General features: G+C 40.1%; 3 protein-coding genes across 16 annotated transcripts in view; all 3 read right to left on the reverse strand.

Annotated features, from left to right (window-relative positions):
* The window catches only part of tanc1b (tetratricopeptide repeat, ankyrin repeat and coiled-coil containing 1b), a 99,194-nt gene extending 83,019 nt beyond the window's left edge, over positions 1 to 16,175 (reverse strand). For both annotated transcript variants that reach the window (XM_058082079.1, XM_058082078.1), the window contains exons 1-2: positions 16,026 to 16,175; positions 3,212 to 3,311 (exon numbers count right to left, since the gene is read on the reverse strand). In XM_058082079.1, coding sequence (XP_057938062.1) covers positions 3,212 to 3,272 — 61 coding nt within the window. In that variant the 5' untranslated portion in view covers positions 3,273 to 3,311; positions 16,026 to 16,175. The remainder of the gene's footprint in view (positions 1 to 3,211; positions 3,312 to 16,025) is intronic.
* A 1,766-nt stretch (positions 16,176 to 17,941) lies between these two features.
* Positions 17,942 to 21,081, reverse strand: dap1b (death associated protein 1b). Of its 2 annotated transcripts, none has more exons than XM_058082320.1 (4): positions 20,763 to 21,081; positions 19,068 to 19,164; positions 18,278 to 18,341; positions 17,942 to 18,212 (listed from the first exon to the last, which is right to left on the reverse strand). In XM_058082320.1, exons 1-4 carry the CDS (start codon positions 20,830 to 20,832, stop codon positions 18,096 to 18,098), a joined length of 348 nt encoding a protein of 115 aa, XP_057938303.1. In that variant the 5' UTR covers positions 20,833 to 21,081; the 3' UTR covers positions 17,942 to 18,095. The 2 variants fall into 2 exon arrangements, with proteins under 2 accessions (XP_057938303.1, XP_057938302.1); XM_058082319.1 differs by having other exon boundaries at positions 18,278 to 18,344; positions 20,763 to 21,079.
* An 897-nt stretch (positions 21,082 to 21,978) lies between these two features.
* The window catches only part of LOC131135481 (plakophilin-4-like), a 73,908-nt gene continuing 72,996 nt past the window's right edge, over positions 21,979 to 22,890 (reverse strand). For all 12 annotated transcript variants that reach the window (XM_058081409.1, XM_058081408.1, XM_058081410.1 and 9 more), the window contains one exon: positions 21,979 to 22,859. In XM_058081409.1, the coding sequence (XP_057937392.1) occupies positions 22,611 to 22,859 (249 nt within the window). In that variant the 3' untranslated portion in view covers positions 21,979 to 22,610. The remainder of the gene's footprint in view (positions 22,860 to 22,890) is intronic.

The raw sequence follows: 22,890 nt of genomic DNA on the forward strand, positions 1-22,890 counted from the left end.
GAGAATAATGACAAACAACATTAGTTATGACTCAAATTGACCCAATTACTTCTTGGTGTATCTGGCGTCTAATTTTAGGGACAATAGGCATAATGTAGCAAGGCTCGTCATGCTCAAAGAAGCGTCTAAACCTGACATTACTCACCACGACAGGTGCTGTCTCTTTTCAGTTACAGCCAATGACTTTTTGGCATCCCGTGGGAGCTTCTCACACTTTGCCAATGTGTCAAACAGCGTTGGATGTTTCAGGGAGCTATGGTGTCGCAAAAATCCTTTTTGAAACGCTTGACAAGGTTGGTTGTATGGAAGTTTTCATTCCGATTGGAAATGATGTGCACATATTAATGAATCCGTTCCACACATGCAAAAATATTAACAAAAAATATTGTTTTTCTAGATAAAAATTACATATAGAAAACAATGTGAAATAATAAAAGGAAGGAAGGAAATGGAGAAATTAACATTTAACATCACTTTTACCTTTATTGAGGACCTATTGATGGTAAACCTAACAAATAGTGACACCCCTGGGGGGTGGCGCAGTGAACAATCAGGGGAGTATGAGAGACAGGGTACAGTACTTTCAGTTTTAGTGCAGACCTGCCAACATGTACAAATTTATCATATTCAACATGCAATTTGTTGCATTTTCCTGGTTTTAAAATTAAAATTAAAATTAAAATTAAAATTACATTTTTTAAATTTTTTAAATGTCAATTTTAAAATTAAAATTAAAATTAAAATTAAAATTAAAATTAAAATTAAAATTAAAATTAAAATTAAAATTAAAATTAAAATTAAAATTAAAATTAAAATTATTTTTTTACTTTTACTTTGTCTTGTATTACACCCTTTCCACGCCTCAACTTCACCATAAAAGATCAATACAAAAAGACTTGTAAATGTGGAATCCATATTTAAATAGCCTTGATTACATCGTTACGATGGCCGCTGTCATTCGGAATCACGGCTGGTGGGAAGACCACGAGGACGGAGAAGTGGGCTTTCACGGAAATGGAGGTGGAATTACTGGAAAAAGTGTAAAGTGTATGAACCAGTTCCAAAGGTGGCATACTGGTGCACACAGGTTGTGTTTTTATAGATTGCATACTTTGCATGAGAAACAATATCAACAAATTGATGAGACCCTTGATACTCGGTTGTAAAATGTAAAACCAATCTTGAAAAAAAATGTAAATCAATATATAAAATAGACTGTAAATATATATTTGCATTAATTAACTATGAATTTGCATACACCTATTTCTAAGCCTACTTACTCCTGGGGCTAAATGCTGCCATAAAAATCAGTATGCACAGCAAACTAGTGTCTCACTTCTGTCACGGCACGCCATGAAAAAGCACTTAGACGGGAATATAACGGTCAATCCTAGACGAAGGACAGGGAAGAGATGAAGGCTCCATGGGTAGTGCAAGATGGAGAGACCAAATTAGCGAGCTGTGTTTTTGTGGTATTGGCAATGTGGCGATCCCAAAGGAAAGCTAATGACTGCAGCGGTAACTGGCATGGGAACCAAGTTTCCTTGACTGCTTTTAAGTTGCCTCCAGTCCATAGCCACCATGTCAGGAGCCATATTTACTGATATATATTGCTGTTATTCTTTCTTTCCACTCATATCAATGTCATTTTGGGGAGAAAGATTCATTGGTCCAAACCATAGTACTAGATTACAAGCACCAACACAGCCTTTGTCTTCTTTTCAAGGACATTAGAGACGGCCAAAAAATGTTTTATTCATGATTAATGCATCTGACCTACTATAGAGATTTATGTTATTACATTTAACCCTTAGATGCATAAGTGGGTCAAAAATGACCCAGTCAGGTTGTTTTCTTGAAATATCTTTGTAATGAAATTTTTTTAACATTTCATATTCCAGGTATTGCTCAAAAAACATGTTTTTGATATCATGCCATTCACATTTTTAACTTACCTTTTATACATTTTAAGAATTTTTTGTTTTTGTTACTACCCCAACCTTCCGTAAGTGGGTCAAAAATGACCCGCATGCATTTTCTATGGAATTCAATAATTCTTATCAATAACTTATCAACTCCTAAATATAATACTAATTATCATACAAATCATTATTCCTAACCAAAATGGCAAAATTGGCATAAAAACGCATTTATTCTAGTATGGGTGATTTTTGACCCACTTATGGAAGAGTGTAGGCTCCAGTCACTCGTGCATCTAAGGGTTAAGTCATAAAAAATACTAATCACAATCACTTCAGTGGCCAAACACGCCTTTGCGATAACTCCAGTTTATTGCACTTATAGTACAGATAAACTAGCATTTTTACAGGATGTGACACGCGTGACACTGACTCATCCCATTAAAAAAATGAACGCCCTAAGACTAAAAATAGCAGCAGTCGAGATTTTTACCCTCATACAGAGCCACCAAAGAGGCAGAGCGTCTCTGAGAGGTGACCTCTCATCTGTCTTGAGAGCCCTAAACAACAAAGAGGAGTGTCCCCCCGCCTTATTGTCCCAGCATGAGAAACGGAGTCAGGGTCGGCAGGGCATGACGGATGGTGTCCAACTGGAAGAATGAGGTTGCATAAAAGGAGCCATAAAACTTGGGTCTTCCTTGTGTATAAACGTGTTGGGGAGGCAATTAGACACGACATGCAACACTAAATCAAGCGTTGTCTTGATTGTTGGCGAGTAATACAACTCACTACTGCACTCGCACAGCTCAATTGGAAGACCTGCTGTGTCGTTTCTGAACCAGACGGTAAAAACCTGTCTTGGGTTGATGATGCAAGCCAGGACATGAGATGCGGTCTAAGCAAAAATTGTTACTGTACAAGCAAAGGTAGAGTCAACAATAGTGACTCATATTTAGTCACACTGGCATGTTTTCAAGTAGGAAAAAAACAGGAGTAAGGCTGTTAAATAATAAAAAAAAGTAGTAAAGATGTCACAAAATTGAAGTAATATACGGTTAAGATCTAATATACAGATAAAGAGGAACTAAAGAAGCTAAATACTTTTACTTTTCTTCCTTATAAAGATCTTCTGGGCTCATCTTGGTTCACCAAACTCATCGTAAAGTCACATTGAGATTATTTACTCAAAAGGTCAAGTATGAAAGTCATTTCCTTCACAGACAGCACAGATGATCTAAAGTGATGAGGTTTGGTGTCCAAGCCTCCTTGAACCTCGGCTTTCTTTTTCCTACCTGACTCCTTCTTGCTGGCCTTGCCTCCATCTCTGTTCTTTTTTAGCACTGCCCTGAACATGGTGAGTTGCCTGGAATCCCCTCTGCAGAAACCTTGAAGCTAAGAAAGATACAACATAGAAAAGAACAGGAAAAAGTCAAAGTCATTCAGTTTTTTACTTAGATCCACATTTCCTGTAAAAGTCAAAATTGCACAAGACCTCCATATTAGATTAGATTAGATTAGATTCAACTTTATTGTTATTGCTCATGTCACTTGTACAGGGCAACAAAATGCAGTTAGCATCCAACCAGAAGTGCAATTTTTATAAGTACATTAGTATGGACAGATCTATGTAAATGAAACTATACAGGCTATGACTATAATACAGTGGGGATATGTACAGGGATATAAATGACTATAATATGGCTATTGTAGATTATACAGATTATAAACAGTATGGGTATGACAATATATAATAACAGTAATATATACAGTATTGCAATGGAGTGACTAGGGTATGGAAATGACTATAATATGGCTATTGTAGATTATACAGATTATAAACAGTATGGATATGACAATATATAATAGCAGTAATATGTACAGTATTGCAGTGAAGTGACTAGAGTAGAGTATGGTTATTGCAGATTATATAAATTATAAACAGTATGATCGATGAATCAACATATATCACATATATCTCCATATAGACACGGTGAACATGTCAAAGATGTATTTTCCTTTTTCTTTGGCTTTTTGTGTTGCCACCACAGTTAGGATGACAGAACAGTGACGACAAAGAGGGAAAATATACAACTACTAAACAATAAGTTGCAAATGGAACTTAGCAATAACGTAGCAAACAAAGGAGCTACTCTGTCCTGGCTGTTCAGTACAATACGGCTAAAGCGTCAATACGCCAACACCAATAACAACAGAATTTAACCCAAAACGTAATGTTAACTCCACCGCCCGCTCCCAAAGCATTTTGTTTTTTTGCACAAATGGCACAAAGAGGTGATGATGCAACTCCACAATACACAAGATCATGTTTGGTGTAGTTTTAAGCGAAAACACTGACACAAAGTGACATGCGAGAAATCGGCATCCATCTTTCTCATTGAAATACATACATGCTCCGCAACAACCAGGAAGTGAAAAGGCATCTCGCCGTGTAGCGCAAAAGAGGTTACTCATTGAAGGGAAATTTTAACGCAAAATGTGTGAACACACGTACGCTTGCACACACACAGTTCAGATACAAATGTGAAAATTGTAACTAGTTCTTTTTTGGTGTGTTTATGTTGTGGCATCATTGTTTTTTTTTTGTTAAATATATACAGCTAAATTTGTGTCTAAGTGAAAGTTATGCTTTTCACAAACAGCTTTTTTTCCGCTTAGTGTTGTTGAGAACTGATATTTTGCCGAAACTTACCTATGTTCTACTGTTGATTACTAAACGACAGAAATATGTGGAAATAAACTTTTTTTCCTGATAAAAGATGAGCATCTAATCTTTCTTTAGGTATATTCCATGGCTATACAGAGAGGGACGACTTTTAAAAAAATGTCCGGGATTGAATGAGTTACGAGACTCACCACCCAGGCACAAACATCCACTATTATCTCACTTCATCTTTAATGGTGAATACATCATTTTTCTAAATGTTGACTCGCCTTGAGCCAGTCTCCCTGCTCCACAATCCTAAATACTATGCTTTCATCATCAAAGAGTGAGTGGTGGCATTGGGTAATGCTTAATTCTTTCATGAGAGTTAAGATCTTATCAAGGTTTTCCGATAGTACAGAATATTGGCCCTGGAATATTCCAGAATATATTGTGTTCAACCTCACAGGTTACTCTGTATTTATACACTGGACATTTTAACCAACAGTGAAAATGTTTACATTTTGCTTTCAAAAATGTAACACTTAAAAAAACAACTCATAGTGGCATTTGATACTGTTTAGGTTGCAACGGCCTGGTAGTTTTCCCACAGCATTCCTAATTCTGCAGGTCACCGGTGCAAGAGTACATGGAAAGAATGCTCCAACACGTATACAAAAAAAAAAAAAAAGAGCACGTTCCATTATCTTGCTGAGGAGTAAAACATCAAAATACCCCAAATTCCACAAGTAATTGACACTATGTGGCTGAACTTGGCCGTTCTGTGATCGCTTTCTCTGGCTGTTCAAGTGAGGTGCATAATACGAACTCAAGGTCCAGCTTGGATGTGCTTGTTTATCTAAGTGAGTGATAGTCTCATTGAATTGGATGACTGTAAACACGTGCTTAAACAAACATAACCGAAAAACCCACCAACCTAAGCCGGCCTAGTGTACCCTGATATTTAATAAAAGCTGAGGAGTCGTTCCAGTGAAAAGAAAAGAACAGCTCCATCCAAATAAGGCCTTGCTTTTTTTCAAACAAAACACAAAAGTCCATGCATTCTCGACCACTGAAGCCGGGCTTACGGTTGCTGTGGGAGAACCTCTAAGTCCATCTCATTCTGGCCTTGTTGATTTGGGAAGTGGTCTGCCTTGTCTGGTCTACCTGTCTAAATTCAGTGGACGTTTTTATAAAACGCGCAATTTGCTTTTTTTTGACACTTATTCCAAAAAAAAGCCTTTCATTTTTCACATCTTATAAACAAACATAATTTGCACAACAGGTTAGACTGCAATAATCCATGTAAAAAGTCCAAAAAATGGCTGCCATTTTTTTTCTACCATTTTCCTCATGAGGGTCGCAGGGGTGCTGGAGCCTATCCCAGCTGTCTTCAAGCGAGAGGCGGGGTACACCCTGGACTGGTGGCCAGCCAATCACAGGGCACATATAGACAAACAACCATTCACACTCACATTCATACCGATGGACAATTTGGAGTCGCTAATTAACCTAGCATGTTTTTGGAATGTGGGAGAAAACCCACGCATGCACGGGGAGAACATGCAAACTCCAATGGTGGAATTGAACCCTGGTCTCCTAGCTGTAAGGTCTGCGCGCTAACCACTCATCCGCCGTCAATTGTAAACATTCATTCATTCATTCATTTTCTACCGCTTTTCCTCACGAGGGTCGCGGGGGTGCTGGAGCCTATCCCAGCTGTCTTTGGTACGAGAGGCGGGGTACACCCTGGACTGGTAGCCAGCCAATCACAGGGCACATATAGACAAACAACCATTCACACTCACATTCATACCTATGGACAATTTGGAGTCGCTAATTAACCTAGCATGTTTTTGGAATGTGGGAGAAAACCCACGCATGCACGGGGAGAACATGCAAACTCCAATGGTGGAATTGAACCCTGGTCTCCTAGCTGTAAGGTCTGCGCGCTAACCACTCATCCGCCGTCATTTGTAAACATTCATTCATTCATTTTCTACCGCTTTTCCTCACGAGGTTCGCGGGGGTGCTGGAGCCTATCCCAGCTGTCTTTGGTACGAGAGGCGGGGTACACCCTGGACTGGTGGCCAGCCAATCACAGGGCACATATAGACAAACAACCATTCACACTCACATTCATACTTATGGACAATTTGGAGTCGCCAATTAACCTAGCATGTTTTTGGAATGTAGGAGGAAACCCACGCATGCACGGGGAGAACATGCAAACTCCGAGGGTGGAATTGAACCCTGGTCTCCTAGCTGTGAGGTCTGTGCGCTAACCACTCATCCGCCGTCAATTATTTTCTCTATACCGTAGCTGAATGTATACAAGTTGTAACCGTTGCTATGGGCTACTTTCCACTGTAACCAACAACAAACAGGTTAGCTGTGTAAATGATTGATGGATTGCACAACTGCTACTACGTGTCAACACAAAAAAAAGCTACACAATCAACACTAAATATGACTAAGATGTATGCATAATGCGGCTACAACTAAAAGAGGAGTCCTGGGCTGCGTGGAATGCAATACGACAGACATCAAGAGGGGGCCTCTTCAAACTGCAACAGTGCATAACAAACTGACTTTGAAGGATTATTGCATGAAGAGACCCTTCATATTCATATTTATGTATTTTGCTATGCTACATATGATGGCACATAAAATGAAATGAAGGAAATAATAGTTGACATTTGAGCTGTGCATGAGCTCCATCCATCAACCCATAAAAAGAATAAGTTCACAAACTGCGGTCTGAGTCAAATGCAGCTGTTTTCTGGAGTAACAGGAAACCAAGGCGGTTAAGAGGCGCCTCAGGTTATCACCATGTGTGTGATATCAAGTCACGCTTGTCACTCCTGAGTTCAAATCCACACAGATTGGGAAGAAGAAAAGAAACGCCACCTGCACAATGCTGCCGTGACATGTGGTTTATGGGGCCATGTTGCCTTTACAACAGTTATCAGCACACCCTGCTATATATAGGATTGTTTGTCCCAGGTGCAGGGGAAGAGCTGTAGGTGCTTCATGGGTTGGAACCTGTTTTGTCGTGTGAACATGCAATAGTCTGGATCCACTTTGCCACTAAACTGCAAATTTCCACAGTGTGCATTCACATTATGGCAGTTGTCTTAATCAGCAATTTTGCATGACTAATTACACATGACACTTTGCCCTGTACTACATGGTGGTTTAGTGGTTAGCGCGCAGACCTCACAGCCAGGAGACCAGGGTTCAATTCCACCCTTGGCCATCTTTGTGTGGAGTTTGCATGTTCTCCCCGTGCATGCGTGGGTTGTCTCCGGGTACAGTTTGTACTGTATACATACAGTATGTATGTGTAGCACAATGTACATACTAATAACTAACACAAAATATACAGTATTGGCTTTAAATGTATATATAAAGTCATGTTTGTATTCATTCATTCATTCATTTTCTGCCGCTTATCCTCAAGAGGGTCGCGGGAGGTGCTGGAGCCTATCCCAGCTGTCTTCGGGCGAGAGGCGGAGTACACCGTGAACTGGTGGCCAGCCAATCACAGGGCACATATAGACAAACAACCATTCACACTCACATTCATACCTATGGACAATTTGGAGTCGCCAATTAATTAATTAAAACCTACGAATGCACGGGGAGAACATGCCGGGGATGGAATTGAACTTGGGTCTCCTGGCTGTGAGGCCTGTGTGCTAACCACTCGTCCACCGTGCAGCCAACTTTTTCACTTAGCATGTCATGTGCATTCATGCTAGGTTAGGGTTAGCCTAGCATGTTTTTGGAATGTGGGAGGAAACCGGAGTACTCGGAGAAAACCCACACATGCACGAGGAGAACATGCAAAAATTCCACACAGAGATGGCCGAGAGTGGGATTGAACTCAGGTCTCCTCGCTGTGAGGTCTGCGTGCTAACCACTGGCCCGCCATGCAGCCCTATTATAATTGTTTTAATTATAAATATCAAATGTCAACTGGAGATCCCTGACGTAAAGAGACAAGACAAATAGATTAGAGAAAAACTTAAGTTGGGGAAAAGTGGTTAGTTAGGAGACCCGAGTTCGAGTCCACTCTCGGGCATGTCTGTGCATGTTCTCCTTCCACATTCCAAAAACATGCTAGGTTAATTGGTGACTCCAAATTGTCCATAGGTATGAATGTGAGTGTGAATGGTTGTTTGTCTATATGTGCCCTGTGATTGGCTGGATACACCAGTCCAGGGTGTATCCCGCCTCTCGCCCAAAGACAGCTGGGATAGGCTCCAGCACCTCTGCGACCCTTGTGAGGATAAGCGGTAGAAAATGAATGAATGAACTTTGCCCTGTAATTATAGCAACATGGTAGTTTCCCCAATAGGGTGACCTCATCCAGGTTTTTAACACCACCTTCTTGTGCCCGGTACAAGCTACACAACTGTAGCTTATCAAATGTGATGATGGATTCTTTGCAGTACTCGCCAGATTAAATGTTTCCAGGAAATGTAGTGGATAAGTGCAGGAGAAAGGCATACAGTATGTTTAAAATGTAATTATCACTTCAGTGGTTTGAGAAAACTTCTTGCAAAAAAAGCAAATTCACGATTAAAACCCTGCAGCCACCTGCTAGCTCGCTGGCAAAAAAAAAAAAAAAAAATCCTACTGTGAGAATTAATAATAGCACTTTTATCTGTAATTACAGGCTCTATACCCGAGTCTGCCAGCACTGTGTGGATGCAGCTTGGTCACGCCAAGGGCCATGGCGAGGTCAACTTGCACGCTGCGTTGTCACACTGGGTGCTACACCCTCCACTACCAGCAGGCTAAGCCTGTGGGAAGTACAGTCGTCCTTTCATGAGGTATTCACAGTGAGCAGGAAAAAGACCGGATCTGCTTGAGCGCTGCAGCAGCGAATAAACAATGAGTAGTTAACTAATGCTGACTTTATAGTGAAGGAAGTGAAGTGTACGAGTATGAAGGACATCTCCGTCTAAATGTCGGCCATTGTGAACAAACGTTACTCGGGACAGAACAAAGGGTAGTCGCTTTTATGTCACCGGTCTACCGTTGAGGCTCAAGTACATCCTTCCTTGCTCCATCCTCTACTTCCTTCAAATCTCGGACTTTTTCTAAGAACTCAAAGAAAACGAAGGCACTTGATCATGCAGCAGTGGAGAGCAATGAAGATCTGCAATCATGATGTAATACGCTCATCAAACGGCACCAACCGACAAATCCCAAACTTATTTAAGTGCATGATATGCTCGCTGCATTTTCAAGCATAAAAATCACAAATGTAATACATTCAAAAGACATTCAAAGATATTGACATAGAATTCTACACTCTAGGTGTCGGTCATGTTACTATAATGCTCGGTTGAAACAGTTGATCGCCAGAACAATAGGCTTTTGTTGCATCGCACAATAATGCACAATAATGCCTTATAAAAACACGGGATACTGTTGCAGCCATAACCCACGGCAAACTGAACCCCTGACGTCACTTATTGTCCGCCACTCACTCTGCTCCCCAGGGAACGCATTTAGAGCAACATACATGGTGTCTTCAATTGCTTATTTACTACAGTAAACCTCGGATATATCGGATTCAATTGTTCCCACTGGTTTTGTCCGATATAAGCGAAATATGTTATATGCGTATACCGGAAAATGTCCGTTTGATGCATATATCGGATTTATATCCGGTATATGCGTACATCGGATTTTATCCGTTATAAAAAGGCACTTCCTTGACTATGTTTCCAATGTACCTGGACGCGCAGGCAACGCTGCAAACGCTGCAAATGACGTCGTATAGCGGCCTGTCACGATTCGGCGAATCGGAATGCCACGATGCGGCCATCCGATATATGCGAGGGAAATTTAATGGAAATGCATTGGAACGGGACTGGAGATTTTGTCCGAAATAGGCGAAATCCGTTATAAAAAATCCGATATATGCAATGAATTTTTATTGGAAATGCATTACAGAAAAATCGGGTTTTTTAATCTGTCCGTTGTGAGCGAATTTCCGATATATCCGAGTCCGATATATCCGAGGTTTACTGTATTATGTTTACTGCATTGGGTGAAAGTCGATTATATGGATTATTTTTCATGTTAAAAGGTCTTAAGCTGGTTTTCTATGTTCTAACTATGAAAATATTCCATTTTTGAATAAGGAATCCTTGGTCTGCAACCAATTAACTGTATGATTGTACCAATTAACTGCATTGTGAATAATTAGTAAATGACATGAAGAAGGGGTAAGATTAAATAAGAACCCTCATGCTACATACATACAATTTATTAGGTCCAATTAGTCAAGCATGTTCATGTTTTCGGAAAAACAGTGTCAACCACAGTACCACTGTGCAGCCTATATTCTCATAATATTTATTAATAAAGTTAATACCGATTGAAGCGTATACTGTTTATACAAGGCCTTTGACTATGCAGGTGAATTCAAAGTTTATTGCAAAGGATAACAAGTTTGAACCACTCATTAGGTTAGTATGGGAAAAACAAATGACCTTTCCTGTCCTTGTTATTTCCCAACATGATTGATGTGTCAATTCACGCCCGTCAGCATGGAAGCTAATTTATTAAGTGTCAAGGTATGTTTTACAGCGTAATCGTTTCTTGGTATTTACAGTTACAGTGCAGGCTCTTTAAAGTGACTAATCCTGGAAATGAAACAGTCAGACAGGACAAGATGCTCATGTTCTTTCAAATAAAAAATCATCTTTTATGTCGCACAGAGATCAAATCCAACTGACGACAGCCACGGGCAATAACGCACTTGAAGATTGCTTGACAGATTCCAAGTGTAAGAAGCCAGTTTTTTCCACCCACTGAGTTCCCTTTTCCGTCCAATTACTCTCACAAACCTTTCCCACAACAACTACATCACTCACATCACACCACCAACTCTCTTAAAATTGTCAGCCTGGTGGGAATTTAAGTTATTAACTGTTGCTATCCCCGGTAATTGTCTCTCACTATCTAGCTAATAAGAGCTCGCCAAGCTATTTATGAGCTAATGAACATGGGAGTCCAAATAAATTGAAAGTGTTTTCCGGACCCAGCTCAGTGTTTGCCTCTCAAGAATCCTCCTATTTGATGAAGGGTGAAATATTAACAAGTTGGCTTTAGAAGCTACAGTAAGTTTGGAAGAAAAAAGAAGTTCACATGCTTGGAGATGTCAGTCAAATGAACATTAAATGAGGAAACTTGCCTAATGTTGGAAAAGTTGGATAAGATGGTCTTACTAACAACTACATTTGACGGTCCAAATAAAACAACTAAGTAATCTATAAATTGGTACTTTTTTGGATTAAGGATGGATTAATCTGTCTATGAATGGTCTGAATGTAGAATTCAGTTCTATACTGACAGACAAGGGGTGCCCCGGGGGTGCTGGAGCCTATCCCAGCTGTCTTTGGGCGAGAGGCAGGGTACACCCTGGACTGGTGGCCAGCCAATCACAGGGCACATATAGACAAACAACCATTCACACTCACATTCACACCTATTCACACCATGGCTCCAGAATACCCCTGGATGGAAGGAAGGAAGGGTGGATGGATTGAAGGAAGGAAGGAAGGAAGGTGGGATGGATCAAAGGAAGGAAGGAAGGAAGGATCGAAGGATGGATCGAAGGATGGATCGAAGGAAGGAAAGAAGGAAGGAAGGAAAGAAGGAAGGAAAGAAGGAAGGAAGGAAGGAAGGAAGGAAGGAAGGAAGGAAGGAAGGAAAGAAGGAAGGAAGGAAGGAAGGAAGGAAGGAAAGAAGGAAGGAAGGAAAGAAGGAAGGAAGGAAAGAAGGAAAGAAGGAAAGAAGGAAAGAAGGAAAGAAGGAAGGAAGGAAGGAAGGAAGGAAGGAAGGAAGGAAGGAAGGAAGGAAGGAAGGAAGGAAGGAAGGAAGGAAGGAAGGAAGGAAGGAAGGAAGGAAGGAAGGAAGGAAGGAAGGAAGGAAGGAAGGATGACGGATGGATGACGGATGGATGGATGGATGGATGGATGGATGGATGGATGGATGGATGGATGGATGGATGGATGGATGGATGGATGGATGGATGGATGGATGGATGGATGGATAGATAGATAGATAGATAGATAGATAGATAGATAGATAGATAGATAGATAGATAGATAGATAGATAGATAGATAGATAGATAGATAGATAGATAGATAGATAGATAGATAGATAGATAGATAGATAGATAGATAGATAGATAGATAGATAGATAGATAGATAGATAGATAGATAGATAGATAGATAGATAGATAGATAGATAGATAGATAGATAGATAGATAGATAGATAGATAGAAGAGCTCATCTACTCTTATTGGACAGAGTCATAACTTATCTCAAACATTCGCTCACCTATAAATAACCCCCTAAAGCTGCTGGTTAAGAAGTTTTTTATGAGCAGTTAAAGAAGTGTGAAACGGAGTGAAAGCATCCCTGCTGCATCTGCATATTCAGGCCAACATTCCCGGGTATTGTTCTACAGTTGCTTTTTTTGTCCTCCTGCCACAAATATGCGCATGTTCAGGCTATGCAATTTCACATAGTGCTGCTTCATTCCTCCGCACTGTGTTTGCATCTACGTCGTCAGACGCTCGAGCTCAGCTCAGAAGGAGCGAACTTTACGTTCCGTTCTAAACCATAGGATTTCACCCAGCAAACCTGCAAATACAATTATGAAGTTGTAATTAAATATAAAGAGTATATATTATTATATCATTAATGTGCATGACATGCATGTTACGACAATAATTTCCTGTGTTTACAATGTGCAAGTATTTAAAAGAGTGCCTTGCAAAGGGTTAACATTTCTATGGAGGTTCATCATTTTACTGCAGACATGTTGCTGCTGGAAATGAGCTGAAAGTAGCAATAAAACTAAAATAAACATGAGAGCTTGTAAACAGAAGACTAATCATTACAGTTCCCATACACATTTCTTATTGAAGAATTGAGACACACCTCTTATAAAGTTCTATAAACATGGGTGGGAACGTCTCCAAATCATGAATTTTAACATCATCACTGGGGTGTCACGAGAAACCCAACTTACGTTTTTCATTCATTCATTCCTTCATTTTCTACTGCTTATCCTCACAAGGGTCACGGGTGTGCCGGAGCCTATCCCAGCAAACAACCATTCACACTCACATTCATACCTAGTATGGACAATTTGGAGTCACCAATTAACCTAGCATGTTTTTGGAATGTGGGAGGAGAACATGCAGACACATGCCTGAGCGTGGAATCGAACTTGGGTCTCCTAACTAACCACTCTTCCCTAACTTACATTTTTCTCTAAACTATTTGTCTTGTCTCTTTACATCAGGGATCTGCAGTTGACCTTTGATATTTATAATTAAAACAATTATAATACAAAAATAGGGCTGCACAGCGGTCCGGTGGTTAGCGCACAGACCGCACAGCTAGGAGACCCGAGTTCAATCCCACCCTCGGCCATCTCTGTGTGGAGTTTGCATGTTCTCCTCGTGCATGTATGGGTTTTCTCCGGGTACTCCGGTTTCCTCCCACATTCCAAAAACATGCAAGGTTAATTGGCCACTCCAAATTGTCCATAGGTGAGTGTGAATGGTTGTTTGTCTTTATGTGCCCTGTGATTGGCTGGCCACCAGTCCAGGGCGGACCCCGCCTCTCGCCCGAAGATAGCTAGGATAGGATCCAGCACCCCCTGCGACCCTCGTGAGGATAAGTGGTAGAAAATGAATGAATGAATGAATACAAACATGACTTTATATATACATTTAAAGACAATACTATATATTTTGTGTTAGTTATTAGTATGTACACTGTGCTACACACACATACTGTATGCATACAGTATGTACAAACTGTTTTTCCATGTTTATAGTAGGACAAAGGTAAATCTTTGGAACTTGGTCATTTTAAAAATAGCACCTTTGCTGAAAAGGTGAAGGCACCCCCCGTCCTAAATGATCTGTCTGCCTGTCTCAGGGGCTTTCAACACTATAAATCAGCAACAGCTGTCACTCACAGGAACTTCAAATTCCAAACAATCACAATCACTTTACACCCATAAACATGGGTCAGTGTCGCCTTTGGAAGCACCCATTATTAAAGTAGGAAGTCTAAATGCAAGATTACTAATAACCGAGAGACCCATTTTGTGACTCGACCATAACTTTGGGAAAACACTGCAACCAAACTGTGTCAAATCAGCTTTTTTCTATGAGAACCATTTTCACATCCTCTTCAAGAGCTCAGTATGTGCCGTCAGTCAGGTCAGCGTCTCCAATAACCTCCCTCCTCAGTCATAACAATGCCACTCTGCTGCCAGCATCTGCTATCAGAAGCCAACTGGCCCAGGACCATGGGAATCAGGCTGTGGACACATTTCAACTAAGACCACTTTTTAGTGGTAAGTGAAGAAGTATTGGAATGGCATTACAGCCCAGTGTAATTATTCTTTAAATGTGTATTGGCCACTGTTGCCAAATGTACGATAATTATCCTATTCATATGACAATCTAAATTTCACCCTCTTTAATAAAAAAAAAAAAATCTCATAATGTACGATAATTTGACCCATTTGATACATGACTATTAGCAAACACAAACAGGTTACATCCTGCACTGAGCTTGAACATTTCTCACGTGACTCTTTTCAGCCAATCAACACACAACACAGTAGGAAGTACATAACTTGATGGAAACACAATGGACTGTGAGCAGGTCCAGGAGGGGGCACTGAACTGATTAAGTCTCAACATTTAGAGTATATAACATAGGACATTGATAGATAATTATTAAATAACAGGTGGGGGCGTTGTTCTGCCAGTGGCAGCTTTTTTCCCCTAGTTATGCTATTAATTTATTTAAAACTGTTAAAAGCATATGTACAATAGTTTTCCTCAAAATAATGAAACTTTAAGCTTTTGGTACAATGAGTAATTTCCCATCTGGCAACACACTGTAGTTGCCATTCACGAGAGTATATTAGTGTAATTAGTGATTATTACGGTGCTTAATACTAATGTGATTCATTATGGCTTAAGAATGACTGTAACTCTTCAGGGACAGTAAAGTAAGTATGATTTACATTCGGGCACATATCATTAATAAAGCTAGGTTAGGTAGCATGCTAAAGCTAGCTTGCTTCACTTTGACCCGAGTGCCGTGTTGCGTTCAAGGAATCGCTACCTGATCAAAAGTTTTCATTCAAGTAAAGTTCACCTACATAGCGAGCTAAACGCAATAACGCTACTAATCCAACAGCTAACTTGGATGATTTTGTAAAAATACGTTATGTTTAATATTAATTCGTAAGTAAATCGTCCACCAAGACGCTGTCAATCCCACTGGATGTAGCTCCTCCGCGGGCATGTCCCTACATTTCCCCCCCGAACAAACTAGCAAACTATTACGAATTACATTTTCATAAAATCTTACCTGATAAATGTCATGGGAGTGAGTTCCCTCTTAAAAACAACTTTTCCTCGGTACTTGAGTGTAACTCCATACACAAGGTCCCACTTGATGCACCACCACCACCAAGGTAGACTGAGCGGACGCTGAGCTCCACCTCCTTCCCAGCATGAGGTCATCTGTACCCGGAGGCTCATCGTCAGAGGGCCGGCGGATTGCACAAGCCCCCGCCCATTTGGTCCCTGAACGCCACATACGTAAAACAAGCTAGGTTGATGCTACATCTCAGTTCTGATCTATTAATGGAGGATGAGCAGTTATTTGACACTTTACCGAATGATTTTGTTTGTTAAAAAAAAAACCTACATATTTGGTATTACATTAATAGTATGCTTCTCATAGTGGTTGTTGTTTATAGCGGTGTAGAACTGTAGAAATGTTACTAATATTTTTCTACTGATAGAGTTTAAAAGGAAAACCAAATAATTTAATAAGGAACATTAATGTAGTACTTAATATGCAAATCTTAGTATAAAATGCTAAGAACAAACTTTGGTGTGAATCAGCACATTGATCTATAGCACCCTCTTGTGGTGATAATGTTTCATGATGTTTCATGTGCAACGTGTTATTTAAAAAACACATTTTCCATAGCACTTCTTTGAGGAACTTAGAATAAATGACCCATTTTTCAGATTTCTCTGCTTGCACCACATTCTTTGTCAGTGGTCACCCTCCTCTGTGTGTAAAGGAGTGGTTTCTTCCAGGGTCAGCCAGGCTCCTCACATGGTTGACAGACTGCAGACACACACTAGTGCCAGTGAAATGTAGCATGTCAAAAAGTCAGGACCACCAACTGCTGCAACGTGTCTATGACCTCTGCAGAGGTATGCACCTGAAAAAGCTGCGTAAAGATAACAATTATGACAGACAATGTCAGAGGTATTTTGGGATGTGACGGAGATTGGACGTAGAGCTTCAAAATGCAAAAAGAAATGGGAGTGACACAAAAATGTTGTGCAATTAATTTATTGGAAACAAGCATTAAGTAAAATAGGCTGTGGAATACCTGATCAAAATGTCACTGGTCCTTGTTACTGGTGCTGAATGTAGTCCGATAACCATTAGATGGTATCTCAGAAGGGATTTAATAAGATCTTCAAATACCTTGTCTACTTCAAGAGGAGACCATCTGAGATGTTTTCCCACATGGCACGGTGCATGGGGTGCTTTTTCCTTCAATGGAACTTCAGGTTGTGCAGGGGCGTCAAACGGCAGTGGCTGTGTGGCGATGTCGTCGGGGGCATTCCTCATCTGTGTGGTTTTTCCAAGAGGACAACACTGCAGTTCACAATGCCCCTTTGACAATGGACTTATTTTAGACGAATAACATCGCTTTTTTGGACCATCCTGCAAGTTCCTGTGATCCAAGTCCAATTTAGAACATTTAGGGATGGATGGCAAGTAAAGTTTACAAAAATGGACATCAGTTCCAGACAGTGGACGCCCTGTGTGAAGCCATCTTCACCACCTGGAGCAACATTCCTGCTAGTCTCCTGGGAACACGGGAATCAAGTATGCTCAAACCAAATCTTCAACTGTTAATTTTAAGTTTTTGTTCCATTACCGCAGAAACTGAAAGAACTCCCTGCATGGTCTTACCCCAAGTTATATACTATTTTTGCCAAGAATGCATGGAAATTAAAATTAAAATTCAAATTAGCATATTCTTTGGTTCAAATTACAGGAAAGAGTAATATTAGACACCTCTCAGTGTGATGTGCAGTTCTACACCACATTAATGTTCATTTATTAGGACTTTATAGTTAATTTAATTACATTACATGCTCACTTTAGATTACCACTGTTGGATATTAATTACTCTTAAACCCTATGCCGCCACCTTGAGGTCGTTGGGTGGTATAGCATTAAAAACAATACAAAGTTATACATTTGTTTTATTAATAGTATCAAGCGGTACAAAGAGTGTTCCACTAGCTACAAAAAGGGGACACGGAGGCTGGATATACCGGAGAGTGTAAACAGAAGAAGGTTTGCTTATCTACAAGCACACAAGGCTTATATGTTCATCCTTCAGTACTTCCTGGGCTGCTGGATGAAGAAGGAGCGAGGGGAGTGCAGCTTCTCCACAGCAGGTCGCATTCTGCTGTGCCTCACGCTCACTGGCGTCTCCGGGAAGTCATGGCTCAACTAGAAATATTTTTCAGGGGAAATAAGTGTTCTGCATTGTGAATACAAATTGAAAAGTTGTTCACCTTGTCAAGAGTTCCTGACAGAAGAAGACCGACTCGTTGCATCCTGTTTGCAGTGGAAACAGACCTGCTGAAAGAGGATCAAATTCAGGAACAAAATCAGGACTGGCTGTTTGCCGAGAACACGGCTTTGAGGGAACGTTTCTTGTAGGACATTAATGGTTGTCTTCTTTTGAGGGGACAGTAAATGTAGTTGCAGAAATACAATCCATTGGTACAGCTCTTGTAACTGCCTCTCAGTCAGTGCATGCTGTCAGTTTGAAGTTCCTAATTATTTTGGTTTTTGGTTCCTACCTAGGCGCATAAGTTAATGAGGCGGAACAAATTTTCTGTAAAAACGTCATTTGCACATGTGCATGTTTAGTCGTTACACCAATAGAAAATAAGCTCAGTTGTTGCCACACTATTTAGAGCTCAAAAGGTTCTAAAGGTTCAAGATCATCTCTATAATTCCCTCCTAAGGCATGTGTGCAGCCATTTTTGTTTCAGTCTCTTAGTGTCATAGTTTGCAGGTTTGCTGTACCAGCTAATGTTAATCATGTGATGGTTGTTTGTTGAGGGGAAATGTATGTAATAAAGTTTATTTGCATGATTATAAAGAGATAAAATGATAAATGATAAACAAATTTTTAGACAAAATGTTATTGTATATTTTTATAATTGTTTGAACCCCTTTTAGTTCTCACTAGGAACTAGTTGCGGTCTGATCGTCGCACACCCGAGGGAGTTAGAGATCTCATAAAAATGAGAAGGTGTTCCTAAAGTGTGCCAAGAGTTTGAATAGTAACCCTACCTGGATTTTTCAGGCTTCCTTGAATCCTTCTCTGGAGTCCCATGGGTGCTGGCCTCCTCCAGACTTTTCTTCGCCACCCGTTTACCTCCAGCCTTCACTGGAAACACCACAAAAATGGCAATATAAAAAAAACACAATACCTCACTATGCTGTAATACAGTGCAACTTTACAAATGTTTATAAAAACAGACTTTAAAACAGCACAGTTCCATTTGTAATAAGAGAGTGCCATCTCCGGGTCGGTGATGAGACCCCCACCCCAAGTGGAGGAGTTCAAGTACCTCGGGATCTTGTTCACGGGTTCACGAAAAATGGAACACGAGATCCACAGGCGAATTAGTGCCGCGTCTGCAGTGATGCAGACTCCGCATCGGTCTGCTGTGGTGAAGAGGGAGTCGAGCCAAAAGGCAAAGCTCTCAATTTACCGGCCGATCTACATTCCTAACCTGACCTGACCTGTGGTCATGAGCGGCTGAAATGAGTTTTCCCGGCTTTAGTGAGGGAGAAACTCTGGACTTGAACCGCTGCTACTCCACATTTTGAGAGGAGTCAAATGAGGTGACTCCGGCATCTGGCACACCTCCCTGGGGAGATTTTCAGGGCACAGCCGACCGTTAGGAGGCCTCAGGGAAGACCAAGGAGAGACTAGTCTCATCTGGACTGGGAATGCATCGGGACCTGCCGGGAGGCGTTATTGAGGGCAGCGGGGTGTGCGGGGACTGCTGGGCACTAGGTGGATGCACTCAGGGGCTAGGGGGGTCGGGGCCAGGTGGGTTAGCGGTGTGCTACGGCAATGTTCTGGGGTTTTGCTGGGGTGTCCGATGTTCCCGCTCTTCTTTTGTTGTTTTGTCTTATGTAAGATTCTGTGATTATCTGTGGAAAAAAATCACTTATTGAATTGGTAACTGCTCTGGCGTGGAGAAGGGGTAGGATTTAATAAGCTTTGCTTCTTCCTGCTCTTTTCAGACATGTGCAGTAGCGAGGTGTGTGTGTGTATATAGTATATAAAAAAAGTATAGTATATAGAAATAGTATATAAATATTGCAAGTGTATATGTGAGATACATTAATGTAACATAGTATGCATGTCTGAAATAAATCTACAATCTTGGGCTTCCCTGCTTAGGATGCCACCCCCGGGAATGTGAGTGTGAATGGTTGTTTGTCCATGCGTGTCCTGCCATTGGCTGGCGACCAGTCCAGGGTGTACCCGTCTCACCCAAAGTCAGCTGGGATAGGCTCCAGCAGTTAAAAATCCTTTTAACAGTTTGTGTAGTACGACCCGTTATGTTTAATCTGGATTATTAATACGGTATAAGTATCATGTTTAAAAAAAACAACTTTTAAAAAGACGATAGAGCAGGTAAAATGTTATGCAATATGTTAATATGATAAAAAGCAGAGAATATACTGTATATTGAAACGTTTCATGGCTAAATTAGCTTGTGTTTACTAAGAGGCTGAATTGGCGGCGAACCAGAGACTAGCTAGCAATAAAGAAGGGGGTTGGGAAAATTTTTACACAATAACGCCATTGAGGGTTTTCTAACAAGAAGTTTTGTCAAATCGAAAAAAAAGTACTTTAGCGGCACTGTGAGAAATGACGCTAAAAAGCAAGTACACGGTTGACTGGGCACAGAGGAACAACCCGAATCAAAACAAAACCTACAGAAAAGTCCACAAAAAATGATTTACCTGCAGGAGGATGTCCCGCTTTAAGCAGAAGATCGTCTTTAACGCCACATTTGCTGCCTTGCTGTACCATGTTTTCAGTTTTGGGGTTTTTTTTAATTTCCTGGTTAAATCGCTGAGTGGAAATTCTTAGCTCGACTCGCCGCTCTCACACTTTTTATGCTCCAACTTCAGCTGACTTCCTGCCAAAGAAACGCCTCCGTGCTAACACGCTATCATAACACGACGAGCCAGAGACGCTTATTTAAACAACTACATTGGACCATTGTTTCGTGATTTAAACGCCTATAAAGTCCTTCTTGATTAAAAGTGACGTCAGCTGATCACTCAATGAGAAACACCTGTGCACTTCCGGTTAATGCCATATAAGGTAAACACTCATTGGACACTCCATTAAGTACATTAGCTAATTTGGCGTTTACAAACATATGTTCACTTTTGCTATTATTAAGCACATAAAGACATTGTTTCATCAACAATGTGTTATTTTTCCTTATATTATGAGTTTATTCTTGTAAAATTTTGCCTTTTTTATAGTTAGATTACAACTTTTTCATTTAATATGTATATATGATCCTAGTAATTATGACTTTATTCCCATATTTTAACATTGTTGTTGTGACATAACTTTTTCCACAATATAATTTTTCAAAAATGACAACTTTTGGTATTTGTTAGGATTTTTTTTTTTTAAATATAATCAACTCTATGGTACTGAAGTGATGCAATTTTTCCTCATAATATTACTTTGTTATTGTGAAATTGTGACATTTTTTCATTAGATCAACTCTTTTCTCTTAATATTCTGACTTTATTTGCTGTTTTTTTCCAATGATCCTAATAATTATGACTTTATTCCCATATTTTAACATTGTTGTTGTGACATAATTTTTTTCCACAATATAATTTTTCAAAAATTACAACTTTGGTCTTTGTTAGGATTTTTTTTTCTTAATATAATCAACTCTATGGTACTGAAGTGATGCTATTTTTCCTCATAATATTACTTTGTTATTGTGAAATTGTGACATTTTTTCATTAGATCAACTCTTTTCTCTTAATATTTTGACTTTATTCATTGTTTTTTTTCTTGTTAAATTCTACTTGCAGTGGTTCTTTGAAAAAAAAAAGTCAGGGCGCACCTTCATGGTAATCAGTGTTCCATCAGTGTTGTACCAAAAAATGTCAAATGTGGGTATCAGAAAAGACATTGACAGAATTTAAAAAACAAAAGTGTCCTTTTTATTATTTGATAATGATTGTATGATGTATGATACCATTGTTTTTCTTCATAATTATATATTTCTAGAGCTTTTTAATATGGCACAAGTTCATTGTTTTAGCAGTGCAGATGAGTGTAAACCAGGTAACATGACATTTTTCTCTATTTACAAAGAAAGCAAAGACAGCGGTACAACAGCAAGTACGAGTCATACTTTCATCTTTCTGTACAACAGCCTGTACAATTTCACCTCAAACTTTTTTATATATTTTTTTTTGATAAGTTCATGATCAATTTTGGCTTCAACACATACACAATCTCCATCTTTGACTCTTCCTGTAGATCCTCTCATCACATGACTCACTCCCTCGCTGCGCTAGTACAAGCTACAAAAAAAAAAAATCAAATCTAACATCTAAACAAAGCAGGACTGGCAATCATGTCCAGTTTTGTCTCTCAGTGTGATTTTTTTTCTCCTCTAACTATTTGAAGAACATTCCCTAATTTCCTTCGTTTGGCACATTCCATGATTCCCTCTGCCAAGTCAACTCCCCTACATACACACACACACACACACACTTTTTTTAAAGCCCATTTCATGACAAGTGTTCTTTCTTTGTGTGCTCCATTTACACCCAAGAGTCCGGGGAACCAGGGTACTGCTCGGCGCGGTAGGAGGGTCTCCGTGTGCTGGCGTAAATGTCCACATAGTTGGTGCTGGCCTTCAGTGCATGAGGCTGGGAGTTGTAGTCCAAGGTGGGCGCGTATGTGATGACGTCATCCATGTAGGGGTGGTCATCGTAGCCGTGCGAGTGCTGCACATACATTCTGTACGGGTCGTAGTTCCTCCTGCTCACATCGTCTGCATAATACAAAGGCTGACAGAAGGAGACAGACATGGTGTCATAA

This window comes from Doryrhamphus excisus, chromosome 9 (genome assembly GCF_030265055.1).
Source record: "Doryrhamphus excisus isolate RoL2022-K1 chromosome 9, RoL_Dexc_1.0, whole genome shotgun sequence".
Classification (NCBI taxonomy): domain Eukaryota; kingdom Metazoa; phylum Chordata; class Actinopteri; order Syngnathiformes; family Syngnathidae; genus Doryrhamphus; species Doryrhamphus excisus.